The sequence below is a fragment of the Bos indicus genome, chromosome 14 (genome assembly GCF_029378745.1).
Source record: "Bos indicus isolate NIAB-ARS_2022 breed Sahiwal x Tharparkar chromosome 14, NIAB-ARS_B.indTharparkar_mat_pri_1.0, whole genome shotgun sequence".
Lineage (NCBI taxonomy): Eukaryota > Metazoa > Chordata > Mammalia > Artiodactyla > Bovidae > Bos > Bos indicus.
The window spans coordinates 60,846,860-60,861,506 of NC_091773.1; the positions used below are offsets into that span (position 1 = coordinate 60,846,860).

The window sequence follows — 14,647 nt, forward strand, 5'->3', positions numbered from 1 at the left end:
CAGAGGATGAGATGGCTGGATGGCATCACTGACTCAATGGACGTGAGTCTGAGTGAACGCCGGGAGTTGGTGATGGACAGGGAGGCCTGGCATGCTGCGATTCATGGGGTCGCAAAGAATCGGACATGACTGAGCGACTGAACTGAACTGAACTGAAGCAAAATATAATCAGGAAGATAAAAAACACTATCAAAAATGAAAAAAAAAATGCTATATTGCAACATCAAATATGGATGATTTTGAGTACACTACTATCTTCATTTACTTATATTGCTAGAATTGACTGCATTAAACATAAGGGTTTTTCAGTTCCTAGACCTGAAATATGTAAATGCTATTTAGTAAAGGCATTTTACTCTGGTCCAGCATAAATCAGCAGGAAATAAACTTCTTGCTTTGAGAGTATTTAATTTGTACTTTGGCATGTAGTTTACCCCCTTGATTTTCTAATTGATAATAATCTGATAAAGATGCAAAATAGCATTCCCAAATAGTAAACAATCTGGATAAAGACGCCATGTTTGAATCAACTGTTAGTGGAAAGAGAAATCTTAAAAGCCTTTTTTAAAGAATAAATTTTCTGATAAATTTCAAGACTAGTTAAATCCTCTTTAGTTAAAAGAACAAAGAAATGATGTCTTCTTAGTCAAAATTAATCTGTGGTTAACACAAAAACAACAGACTAATTTCCCTATGTTGGGGAAAATAATAAACTCATTTATAATACAATATTTCTTGATTTTGAATGACCAGCACTTTTGGTAATCTATCAATATATAAGATTTCACAAGCAATAAAGAGTTGGTTCTAAAATCAAATTTTCTAAAATCCTATACATTTGTCATTTAAAAAGCTATTTCAAATTTCACCATTTGGTAGAGTTTGTGATGTTCCAAAAAAGAATGATATGCTACCTTCTGAAGTAAGACAGTGTGTAGAAGTAGAAATAGCTTGTTTTGAAAATGGTTCAACTTTTCTATATATTGGTAGAAAGCATATTCTGAAGTGTGAAGGAAAATATCCTAACACAAAACAGAGTTAGTTTTTAAACACTTTTTTGAGTTGACAAACATTTTAGTTGAAGAAAATCTATTACATGGAAGTAACAAAAAAAAAATCTCATAACCATCCATTTATAAATACCAGACAATACAACAATGAAAGAAGACTTAGATCAAGGCTATCAATGATTGATAAAGGAGGTACCAGATATGTAACTGGACTAAGGTGGCTTTTCGGAACATTTCTGCCATTAACTAGGTGTATAACCTTAGACAAATTTTATAGCCCCTCTGCCTCTAATGTGTTACCTTCACAGTAAGGAAGTTCAAAGGTTAATGCCAGCTCTAAATTTATAGAGTTGCTCTGTCTTCTTACTACTGATTAGTCAAGATTTTGTGCGAGAGTACTTACACCAGAGACGATAAAATTAAGACACTGAATCTAGAAGATTTTCTAGAAGTTCTAAATGTGACTATTATCAAACCCTATGTTGAAACTCAAATGTCTATTTAAAACAGAACTAGTCATAAAAAGCACTGAACTGACTACCAAATAATTAATTCATCACTCCAGAAACAATGCGAAGTATTAGCCATACCTAGCCCTCTTTGAATTTATTGGTCATATAATTAAAATGAAATACTTAATGTCATTAAGAATAAACTATAGAAAATTTCAGGAAAATGTTCAAATTGTTTGAAAAGTGTTTTAGTTACATTAAAGAAAAATAGCAAAAAAGTGCTAAGCATGCAGCCCCTTAAAGATAGTCTTTTCTTTTGAAGGATTATTGAAGTATTGATTATTGAAGTATTGAAGGATTATTGTGGTAATTTAAAAAAGTCTTCTTAATGTTAAATAATAAAGACCTTAAGATTTAAGTACAAAGTAGTAACCCATGATATTGTACATCTACTACCAAAGAGTAGAGGTGAAAAATCAGAGATGCATAGCAACTTAGTTGATAAGTATGAGTTTGAAAGAATGTCCCATTGCTCAGCTGCAAACTAGAAACCCAATCAAGTAGAGAAAACATTTTTTTCTAGGGGGATAATTGCATCAAGTAAACATTCAGTTATGAATTTAATTTGTAGATGGGGAAGCCTAAAGACTGACTTAATAACTATTAGATGATTTGAAGAAACAACTTACTCATGAAAATTAAACTGTGAGATATTTTTAAGTGATATTTTAAAAACCTACATGTCTACAGAATACCTATATTCCAGCTAGTACAATCCTATATCAAGACAACAATTTAAAGAGCACAAATCCCCATGTTAAAAGACTGTATTTGTATGATACTATGCGTTTCAATGTACTTTCACATTCAGCATCATATCTGATCCTATAAACCACAGAAAGGACATTTTATCAGGTGTTCTCTACAGGTAAGAAAATAAAGAACTGATTAATAAGGATCAGAACTAAATAGTTGCCCAGGTTCACAAACAATTTCACAGGATTTACCTCATTTGATTTTCACAACAGCATATTGGGGATAAAAGATTATTCTCCAAATAGCATATTGGGATATGCTAAGATTTGCTTTTCTCAGATGAACTAACTTGACATAAGGACCTAGAGTCACAAGTTCGGCCCACTATAAAGGCAGGCCCTGAACCAAGGTTCCAAAACTTGTGGTCTTTATGTAGCACTGTCACCTTCCTAAGATTATGCTATTTTCACAAACAAACAGAAGATGGCTGTTTGTATTTAGGAAGCCAAAAATGGTGTGTTGTGAAAAATGGCTGAAGTTTGCAGAAAGGTGTGAGGTAGGAGGGGTTCTCTCCCATATTAGATTAATTGAGGCTTTGGTAATCTAAAGGAAATAAAATGAGCAAAAGGGGAAGCAAACAAAAATAAGGAAGAATGGCTACCGTGAAGGAAAGGGAAGATTAGGAAAAGAAATTAGAACATATTTGTTTACAAGTTAAGTAATAGAGGTTACCATATAGTTGCCTACTGAAATACCCTAAACAGTCACAAGTCCTCAGTCTTTCAAATCCATCTTGTTCACTGTCACCAAGCTATTATTCTATAAAACAGATGTAATTGAGTGAAATATATGATAAATTCCTTGCTATTTTAATGTATCCCTCAGTCTCTCCCATTTTATTTTTTGTCAAAGCGTTATTCATCTAAGTTAGCAGGGAATGCTGTCTTTAGGAAATATCTACCAATGCCATTATAAAATCTATTCCTATCTAGATATTATGCAAATTTGGAAATTAAGACATGGGTATTGGTACTCTCTTTACTCTAGAAGCATTTGTGAGAATACAGAGAGCCAGCAAAACGAAGCCTGTCCACACCGTCACCCTAAATGCTATCTGATTCCTTGAATACTTATAGAAGCAAGTATCCATTATGAAGACTGTAAAAGTTATTTTATTATTTTTGATTCCTTTGAAACCTGTATTTTTCCCCTCTTCTTCCCATCCTTCCTTCCTGTCTTCCTTTCTTATTTATATGGTTCTCTCTATATGAAATGATGTAGGCAACTATACATTGAGACTCAAAGGAACAAAATATTTTTCCTTACGTCTCATTGTGTATCTTTAGGAACTTGACTGTGAAGGCAGTGTGGTAGAGTTTAGTTGATAATCCCACAGTGAATGGCTCACTAATGGACAATAGTAGGATAGGGCCATTAAGTTTCCCAAAACAGACACAGTTAACAAAACACTAATAACATCATAAACTATAAATTAGGTAAAAACTATTTGAGACTAACAATTTTTTACCCACATCTCCAAAACATTTAGTCTCTGTTAAAGATCCTTACAGGTTAGTTTATTTACAGAAGAGGGAACTGAGGTTCAGAGAAATTACAACAAAAGCCTTGTCAGAGGTCATACGCGTAAGAGTAGAAATGAGTTTAAAACCTGATATATTGACTTCCAGTGGAGATCTCTAAATATTATGAAACTGGAAAAGTCCAAACGGTTTAAGCAATTTTAACTTAGAGAAAAGTATTCTAGACATTTGCATGTTGAGCTTTACATGTGGACTGAACCACGTACAAATGCTGCACAACGTGCACCGATTCATACTGCAATTCAGGGAGTTTCTCTCCTCCTTGTACTGTTGCTTATGCAAATTACGTGACCAAGAACAGCATCAGGGCTACTATTTTCCTCAAAACCACTAAATAATACATATGAAATAATTGGTTCAGAGTGATGATCATAATCAGGTTTAGTTTCACCTGAAATCCAAATTTTCAGATTCTTGCTGAAAACACAAGATTATAGCAAGAAATAATAGTACTTACTTTGTGACAAGTATTACTGTAAGCAATTTAAATAAACTAAATTGAGAAGTTAATTTATAGCATATTTACATAGCAAGGAATGTTATTTAGAGTAGAAAGTGAAAGGGAAAGTCGCTCAGTCATGTCTGACTCTTTTCAACCCCATGGACTGTGTATAGTCCATGAAATTCTCCAGGCCAGAATACTGGAGTGGGTAGCCTTTCCCTTCTCCAGGGGGTCTTCCCAACCCAGGGATTAAACCCAGGTCTCCTGCATCGTGGGCAGATTCTTTACCAGCTGAGCCACAAGGGAAACCCAAGAATACTGGAGTGGGTAGCCTATCTCTTCTCCAGCGGACCTTCCCGACCCAGGAATCGAACCGGGGTCTCCTGCATTGCAGGTAGATTCTTTATCAACTGAGCTGTGAGGGAAGCCCATTCACAAGGGGCTACTTCAGGGCAGAGTTTATCATGATCACCCTCCCAAGGTACCAAATACTCATCCACATTTTCCAGCAGCTCTGTCCCCATACTTGACTTTCTCCATTCACAGGCTCTAACTTGTTTCCTTTGAAATTTCTATGTAATAATAACTCAGATCAGTCCCCTCAGGAAAATTTACATTTCAGTGTTCTGGAAATTCTGTTTTATAGTATTAAAATAATTAAGCCATTAAAGAATATCAGAATATGAAGTACTATCACAAGCAGTGGGAAAATATTTTGGCATGAAAACATGCCCAGAACACTTCACAACTTACTTCCTCTGTATGTATCACAATCTTAAGAGACTCTATGTAAGTAATATGTTATAAATTTACCAACTATATTTTATTTGTTTTTATCATCAAATTATTATTGGGAGCTCCCCAAAGCAGGAAATGTATCTTATTGATCATTGCATTCTCAATGACTGCCTAGTACAACAAATTGGAAATAGCAGCTATTGGCTGAGGTGAACTTGACTAATATCTAAAACACACATACACACATGGTTGAAACACGTGCAAGGAAAATGCCATTCATCTGAAAAGGCATGGTATGTGCATGTATAACACAGGGAGTCATGACTAGAAATCTGCTCCTACGTGCACTGAAGAAAGCTAATCCTCTAGATTATGCTCTTTTATCAGTGAAGCAAAGCTGTTTTATCAGATTTATAAGGCTCCTTCCAAATCTAAGCCTTGATTCTAGATCTAGGAACAAAGCTACAGAACACGATACATATCTTGGCAAACTATAGGCAGATGACTCTAGAGAACAAATTAGCTGATCTAGATTTACAAGTCAAAGAATGAGCACAAAGTTTCCCACATATCTTTCATGTATTCTTGCTTGCTCCCCTGACTTTTCCCTTTAGTCCAGATTTTTATTTCCTTTCTTCCCTTTATAGCCAAAGGTGTCTATGTGGTGGTGGTTTAGTTGCAAAATCGGGTCTGACTCTTGCAACCCCATAGACTGTAGCCCACCAGGCTCCCCTGTCCATGGGATTTCCCAGGCAAAAAACCTCCATTTCTTTCTTTTAATCCACTCTAATCATCCTTTTGGCTCAGAGGTAAAGATTCCACCTGCCAATGCGGGGAGCTTCCCAGGTGGTACTAATGGTAAAGAACCTGGCTGCCAATGCAGGAGACATTAGAGAGGCGGGTTTGATCCCTGGGTTGGCAAGATCCCCTGGAGGAGGACACGGCAACCTACTCCACTATTCTTGCCTGGAGAATCCTATGGATAGAGGTGGGGTGGGCTACAGACCATGGGATCGCAAAAGGGTTGGACATGACCTAGCAACTAAACAACGATTGGACGTTTACCCCTTACAACTCCACCAAAACTTCTCTAAAAAAAGGTTAACACAATGGTCTCCTATTTGCTAAATTGAGTGATTTTACCTTCTTGATAATTCTCTTTGCTTCAAGTACTTTATTTGCACTTAGGACGCTAGAATCCATGGCTTCCCCTCTACCTCTCCTCCTACTCTTTCTAAGTTTCTTGTTTCTTCATCCTTTCAACTTCTAAATAAGAATAGCTCAGTTCATAGTCCTCAGACTTCTTTTAGCTGTCTACACTTGTGATCTCTTGTGATTTCAATGGGCATCATGGTTTTAAGTCTCTCTTTATAAGGATAACTCATAAATCTAAAACTACATAGTCTGAATCTCTAAAGTAAAATCCAGAACACATTTCAAACTGCCTATTTGACATCATATCTTACATGTCTAATAACATATCTATCTTATATCTAAAATTGAGCACCTGATATTCCCACCAACTGTACTTTTCTCAAGTTTTTCCCTCTACCATTTAATAGAAACTCCATATCCTTCCAACTACTCCGGGCCAATACCTGGATGTTATCACTGCATCTCTCTTACCCCATCAGGTTACTCTGTTGGTTCTATCTTTGCACATCTATCCAGAATGGAACAACTCCTATTACTCTGGTATAAGTTAGCTACCATTACCTCTTTCCTGGGTTATTAGGAATGCCTCCTAGTAGCTCTCCTTTTTTCTAATCTTCATTCTTTCGGGTTATTTTCAACCTAACAATCAAACTGATTTTTTTTTTTTTTTAAAGAAACAGTTTTTGTGTCACTTTAATAAAAATCTTTCTTTTTCATTCTGTGAAAAGCAAAGTCCTAACAGTGATCAATAGGTCATATATGGGTCACCTCCCCAGCCTTTCTGACCATACCTACCATCATTCTCCACCTTTCTCACTCTGTAGTACTCAGCTGACCTCTTTACTGTTCCTCGAACAAGTCAAACTTGCTCCCATATAGACCCTTCATGCTTGCTGTTCCCTCTGCCAGATACCCTTTTCTTACCTAGACCTTCACAATGGTAATTCAAGTCTCTGCTCAAATATGACATACTTCTCAGAAAAAATTATCAGGAATCATTTACCCTACTCTCTAGAACACTACCTATTCCATTATCCTGATTTATTTTTTCTTTGTAAATGTCAGTATCTGAAATTATATGATACATTATTTATCACTTGCTTCCCCTAATAAATATAAGGACAATGAGGCAAGTACCTTGTTTTATGTGTACACTAGTATATCTCCAGTACTCCCAAAAGGAGACTGGAATATAATAGTTTTATTTGTAGAAAGAATGCACAAATTCTTTGTAGGAAGAATGAATAATGAAAAAAACTAGAAACTCGCCTCTGATTTTGTTCTTTGAGTTTTGTAGTATGATGCTACGGAGAAGGCAATGGCACCCCACTACAGTACTCTTGCCTGGAAAATCCCATGTATGGAGGAGCCTGGTGGGCTGCAGTCCATGGGGTCGCTAAGAGTCAGACACGACTAAGCGACCTCACTTTCACTTTTCACTTTCATGCATTGGAGAAGGAAATGGCAACCCACTCCAGTATTCTTGCCTGGAGAATCCCGGGGACGGGGGAGCCTGGTGGGCTGCCATCTATGGGGTCGCACAGAGTCAGACACGACTGAAGCGACTTAGCAGTATGATGCTATGGAATAAGCTGTCTCATTTTAACTCACTGGAGGTATGAAAAGCAATGTATCAAAAAGGATTGCCTTTAGGTAAATAATTATTTGAGAAAATTGAAACTAATTTCATGAACCAAAGAATTTGATTTTAATATAGGGTTAATGGAGAAGTTCTGGCTGATCATATATCTCGATAATCTGCAACATACACTACATCTATTCCAAAATGATATGTGGGCCCTTCACACCAAGAGACAGAATAAAGTTAGCTTCATTATTTCTTCCCTTTCCATACTAAATCAGAAGAGAGGATGGTGAAAGTCCATCAATGAGGAACTCAATGCTTGAGCATTTCTAACACACAGTTACAGCTGGAATTCACTATACCTGGAATCAACTATACTCCAACATAAAATAAAAATTAATATATAAAAACAATATTCACAGTCAATTAGAGGTCAGGAAACAAACAAAAAAGTCTGGTGAAAGTATTTCATTAGTTAAAATTCACTGTTTTCTCTTTCTATATAAGTAAAAGAACAAAGTAACAACACTTTAATTTCTATAAATTTCACTGATTCACAAACATGCTTTAGGCAATTAAAAAAACAACCTCCTACCTTAACCTTACTCGTGAACTTTAATATGAGATTCAAAATAAACACTAAATTTGTCTCTCCCAAAAGAAATGCCAATAAGAAATATTAGACACCTAGACCTTAATTATAAGTAGAAGATGAAAAGATTAAACTAAATAAAAATGAGAGTTAGTCTTAAGTAAAATATACAGAGTTTTCATTTTTCAAATTTTCATCAATAACTCTTTCTAGGTCCAACTATATCATGAGTAGGATTGGTCTACATCACAACGGTGAGGTTTTGCAGTCAAGAGGCGTTTTATATAAATGATAAAATAAATAATGAACGTAAGTGACTGAGGTCCCAATAACCATTGTCACTAGAACCTTTACATGTAAGATTGAAAAGCTACAAATTTTAGTTTTAAACCTGTGAAAAATCTACAAATATTATAAATTTGTTTAATATTATTGAACTTATGATTAAGTTCATTTTTACTTTAAAATAGTTTTAAATAGTTCAATTTAAAAAATATTTCTGGATTGAAAACTATGTATGCTGTTTTTCTAAATGCATAATAATACAACCATCACTATTTCCCTCAGAATCTCCTTATTATTGGTCATAATTCCTTATTATGACCAATAAAGTAAAACTTTTTAATGCCATAAATTCAATAAAATAAGATTATACTAGGATCCAATAATAAGGTAGGTACTTTAAAAAAATTTTTGTATTCAGAAATATATTTTTAAAAGAGCAGAAAACATTGGATAACTTAAGCTGGGACTACACTTGTATTTATACTTATTTAAGTAAAGAAAGCACATTCATGCACATCACAAATGTCAATACAGGATATTTAACATATATTAATGCACTATTAACTTCATATTAGACTTGCCTTTTTTTCCATTATTAGGTGGATTTGGTGTTTCTCCCTCATTGTCTTTATAACATTGAAAACAGACAACAGTGAATAATTAAGGTCATTAACAACCCAAATAAAATCAAGCACACCACAAAAGATGATATCACACACTAGAGAAACAAACCCATGCACTAAATATGACACCTTGCAATACTGAGCTAAAGAGTAAAGTATACCCTTCCTAGCCTATAATAAAAATAAAATGAAGAATAACAAGTCATTTGATGTTAGGAAGATTACAGTTATGGTTTATTCTAATTTAAGAATGAATATAATTTACTAATTAAGTTGATTTTGAGAATCAAGCATAGGTGACAAACTGGCTCAATGAATGGGTTTCCTTATAACTAAGTTGAAAATAAATAAAAGTAAAATGAACTACTGCTGATGTCTCTAAACTAATGATAGCCCAAACAATGACTTTACTGCAAACGCCAATTCTTGAACGGTATTGAAAGACCTTCAGTATTTGTATGGACTAGTTTCAGAAATATAGCAATGGGCAAGCAGGGAAACTTTAACTATACAGCTGAATTAAAATGAAGCTCATTCTTACAGTATTCTCTTAAAAAAGTTATTCCTAAAGCACTTCAGGAAAATGGAAGATGTGTTACATTCTAGTAGTTAGTATCTGATATGTTCAGAACAGACATACTTACACTTTTCTATATCTAGGAATCTAAACTTGCCTTTGTTTTCATGACCAGATTTACACTGATAATTTTTCTCATCTTTATAACATTAAAAATCATTACTAAAAATTAGCAGTTGCAGCTTAAGGGGTTTTCTGCCTTAGACTACAATCACTACTGTAAGAATGCACCCATGAAAACGTATCTTATGCACAATATACGGAGTGGCACTGCTTTCACACAAGATAAAGGAGAGAACAAAAGGCACGTAGAGTCCACACTACTATTCATGAACACAATATACTGCTGAGTTAAATCCTTTCATAAACATTTTGATAAAGCAAAAATTATGATATGTAAACATAATTGGGGCTTAAAAATACCAAAATGAAGTGTCTTCATTCCATGTAGAAGGAGGACTCTTTGAAGAGAAATTAGGATTGTCAATAAATATTAGAGCAATACTGAGCTGGGATGAAGAGGAACCTACGGTTAATTGTTCTTTTTTTTTTCCATTTGGCTTAGTTGCCCCATGGCATGTGGGATCTTAGTTCCCCAAGCAGGCATCAAACCCACATGCCCTACATTGCAAGGCAGATTCTTAATGACTGGATCACCAGGGGAGTCCCTGACCTTATTGTAGAGAAAATTTTATGGATAAATTATGATGGTTTCTAAAAGTTTCAAGAACTAAAATTTTAAAATTTATATTCTTCCCAAATTTACTTGTAATTTACCTCTAAAAAATCAAACTTGTTGAGAGGAGAATCTAGGACTTTAGTGTATCTGCACTCAATGAAACACGTGGCAAAATACAGTGTTTCAGTAGGTACTGCACGAACTGAATGTAAAGCTGGGGTAAAGGATAGGTATAAACCTTGGTCAGATGCATTGTCTATAATTTCACTTTGATTTAAACAACATGGAGAATGTTCAAACAGGTCAATTAAATATTCTGATAAGTTACTTAGCTCATGTAATATCTCTCCATCAATAAAATTAAGTAAGTATTTTAAAATTAGAACTGAACAATCTGTTCTCTATTCCAGATTATAAATCTAGAGCCTAACGTCTTCATGAAATAGAAAAGTCATACTTCTAAAACATTCGATTATTTATTTTAAACACACAGACAGACCTGCTTTGACCTCTTCACCCTGCTTTTCTCCCCCCTGCTCTTCCACATGTCTAGTTTCTTCATTAACTTCTGTATATGCACAAGTAAAGGAAAGGATAAGACCAGACACGTACATTTGTTACTCCTCAATAAAATAAAACAAAAACTTTCAAATTATTCATGATACAATGAGTGATTATAAGGAATTGAATAGATTATTTTTTAACAAGTTTCTGACATGTTAGGGAAACAAATAAGTATACTGTGAATAAGTTATCATACTGTCTCCTTTTATGATAACTTCGATTTGTAAAAGAAATTGTGGCCCATAAACATCTGTAATACATAACAACTGTAAGAAAGACAAAATACTTCATCTGTAAACGATATATTCTTAGAAAAATAATATAACTTTTCTTCTAGAGAAACAAAAAAATAACATTATAAACTCGTTCTTATTTTTATAAATTGCAGTACATCAAAGTTGGGGGAAATTAAAAATAATAATGTCTTACAGGATTTAGTACATTGTACTTTCTTTATATTGTTTCCATTTTCTCTCTCAGATTTTAACTAATATTGTACCACTGTCAAGACCAACACATATAAGGCTTTTAATTAATTTAATTAATAGATAAATATATTCCAAGTCAAAAGGAATTAAACTAGGACATTCTCATTTTTCAGCTATTGAACAGAATCAGAAGATAAACATGCCATTACTTTGATTCTAAAACAGTCACTGAATTATAATGTCTGACAACTTTTAAAGAGATAATCCAAACATAATTTAATTTAGACCATTAATCAATAGTCAACTTTGCATTATACCTTTACCTTCAGTTAGAAAAGTAGAATATATATAGCCATTAAAGCTAAACTAAATGATACAATCATGTATTTGCTGGAATCTTCATATTAATATTTATGAAAACACTGCTACAATCATCCACACTCTTAAGCAAAAAAAAAAACCAAACCCTCTCCAAAGCATTTTAATTTATACTGGAAAGAATAAAAGAAGTTTTTTTGCTCTCTTTCATTTATAAAAATGGAAAAGTCACAATTATGGACATTAAAGGAAAACTGTAGTTTTAACACATTCTATACGGCAAAAATCAGACAGTAAACAGAATGTTTGTTGACAAGCTCATTAAAAATGTCAAGTATCAGCTCTAATGTTAGTTTTCTGGTATATTTATTATTACAAAGCATGGAGCACTCATATTTCAAGAGAATATTGCTACTGAAGATATCAAAATTGAATTTAGAAAAAATTATGACATAAACTGTGTTTCTGACTTCATATGATAACAGATGATGCCAAAACTCTATCTTTAAAATTTGTGGGGAGAGGAGACGAATATTCCATATGTATTACAGAACTTCCCTTATGGAAAGTACTTTTAAAACTATATACTCCCATTTTTATGTAAATAATAGAGACTGCAGTAATGCTGCTAAAATATTTTCATCAGGCTGTATAACCATCACAATAGTGCTGAGTTGTTTAAAATTATAGTTCATAGTACATAGCAAATAAAAAGGACCACAAAATAGGAGTTGATAAATCATTCAACTGCAACTAACAAGAATACAGCCTGTTTTGAGTTCTGTAAGGCAATAAAAGTACTGCTGCCCAAATGCAATACACTTAAAAAAGTGTTACCAATAGGTTATAGAAATGTGAGTTTTACTACAAACATATATCGAATGACAAGTTTATTTTAATGGTACTTTCTATACTATTTGAAGTAGCTTTTCAATTTGTAAATAAATATTACATGCATTCATTCAACAAATATTTATTGAGCGCCTATAATGTGCCAGGCATTATTCTACGTGCTGGAGATTCACCAGTAAATAAAATAGCTGACAGTTCTTCAAAGTTACAACATCATCGGCAGAATTCTATAATCAGCAGAGGAATTTTTATTGTCTTGGTAAATGTATGACATTCCATATAGCAAGACTCAATATTTTTCCTCTTGAGTCATAATGTAGCATTGATAACAAAACGGTACATATTTAACTTTATTATACTATAAACAGTCTTGTTATAACATAAAAAAATGATGCAGGAAATATGAAGCACAATCACTATCTAATTAAAAAAACTTCCTTTTCTAGAAAGCCAAATTGAATAATTAAAAAATCATCATAAACACAAAATAAAATATATGATGATAATTATAACTAGACTAGGTGTATATCCTCAATGACATAAACACAGACTGCAATTGACATCTTTGGTTAAAGTCTTCCACAAAATATAAAATTTTATGTCAAAGCAAATTTTAAAAAAAAGCAAAATTTACCTTGTGATTGAAAAGAAGCTAAATTCTTTGTATTCTTACTTGACTGAATCAAAGAAATTTAACTCCTTTGTATATTTTTGAAGTAAAACAAAAATTGAACACTTTATCAGAATCATAAAACAAAATAATTTTACTGTAATAAAAGTCTATACAGTGAAGGAACATCAATTGCAGTTGGGTTTATTTTTGCTCACATAGCCCCCCAAAAAGGCTATCAGCACAAAACAAACCCTCCTTTATGTACAGACCTTCATAAGGTTCTATCTCCTTGACTCCATTGTCTAGGAAAAACAAAATAAAAACAAAACAAAAAAAGGGAACCAAAGCACAGGGGTTAAAAACAACAGAAATTTCCAAAGGCACAGAATGTATCATCTATTAAAGAGAAGTTAAATGGTGACTTAAATATGCTTGTTGGTTTGTTGGTTTTGGCAATGCACATCCCATTACCAAATAAAGGGACCATTTAAAAAAATGACATTAAAAATCATTATATTCTATCGGCCATGCTTTTAGAGGTCCTTTATCCAAGACTTTATAGACCTTTGGGGGAGTATGTTTATCTGTGTATAAGCAAATAGGGTTTTCTTATGCAAAAATTTGAAAGTATTAAAAATATCAGTACAACATGCATCTTTCTTTGTATATTCATGATTACCTTTTTCTGGCACTCCAGTTTTGAGAAGGATCACCACTGTTGTGCATCAGCTAACCAGTCCTTTGCAGTGTGTGAAAATTGATTTGGCTAGTTACTAATAAACTTTATGTAACTATCAACAATTACATAAACTTAGTTGTAGCAAAGAAATATCATCCAACTGCTTATTTAAGATCATTAAATTTACTTCTTAAAACGCGTTTATTAAAATTTGAAAAATGTGCAAGAGCAATGATGATAGGTTGCCTCCAAATATTATAGATTTTAAATGCAAAATATAGAATATTTATACATGTATTTGCAAATATAACTACTAAAAATGCAGCTAAGGTATTCAATTAACAAAAGAAGAAAGCTAATACAAAGGTAGTAAAAAAAAAAATCTTGATTCACCTTAGCTTCCATGTGTATATCCTATATGACACAATTAGAAATAAAACTTACTTCTCTCCAATGTTCCCTTTGGTGGAAGCTGTGGGAGTTGTCGGCCCCTTCGTCCTGCCACTGGAGTACTTGATGGGCTTGTTTGGACAGACCCAGTACGAGGATGAGACCTACAAGATACATCATTAATACTCATTTTCAATAGAATTAGTTAAATATATTTAATATATTTGGTTCATATGATAGCTGTATGGTGCAATTTTAAAGGAGGTTTAGCTGCTGATTAAAAGGTTAGGAAAAGTAGGACAAAATAT

General features: G+C 33.4%; 1 protein-coding gene across 29 annotated transcripts in view; it reads right to left on the reverse strand.

The window, feature by feature from the left end:
• Window positions 1-14,647, reverse strand: part of RIMS2 (regulating synaptic membrane exocytosis 2) — a 609,863-nt gene that overhangs the window by 186,870 nt on the left and 408,346 nt on the right. For 19 of the 29 annotated variants that reach the window (XM_070802800.1, XM_070802803.1, XM_070802799.1 and 16 more), the window contains one exon: window positions 14,394-14,503. In XM_070802800.1, the coding sequence (XP_070658901.1) occupies window positions 14,394-14,503 (110 nt within the window). Of the gene's footprint in view, window positions 1-13,539; window positions 13,573-14,393; window positions 14,504-14,647 lie in introns of all 29 variants that reach the window. The other 10 variants (XM_070802821.1, XM_070802795.1, XM_070802796.1 and 7 more) reach the window with 1 other exon arrangement.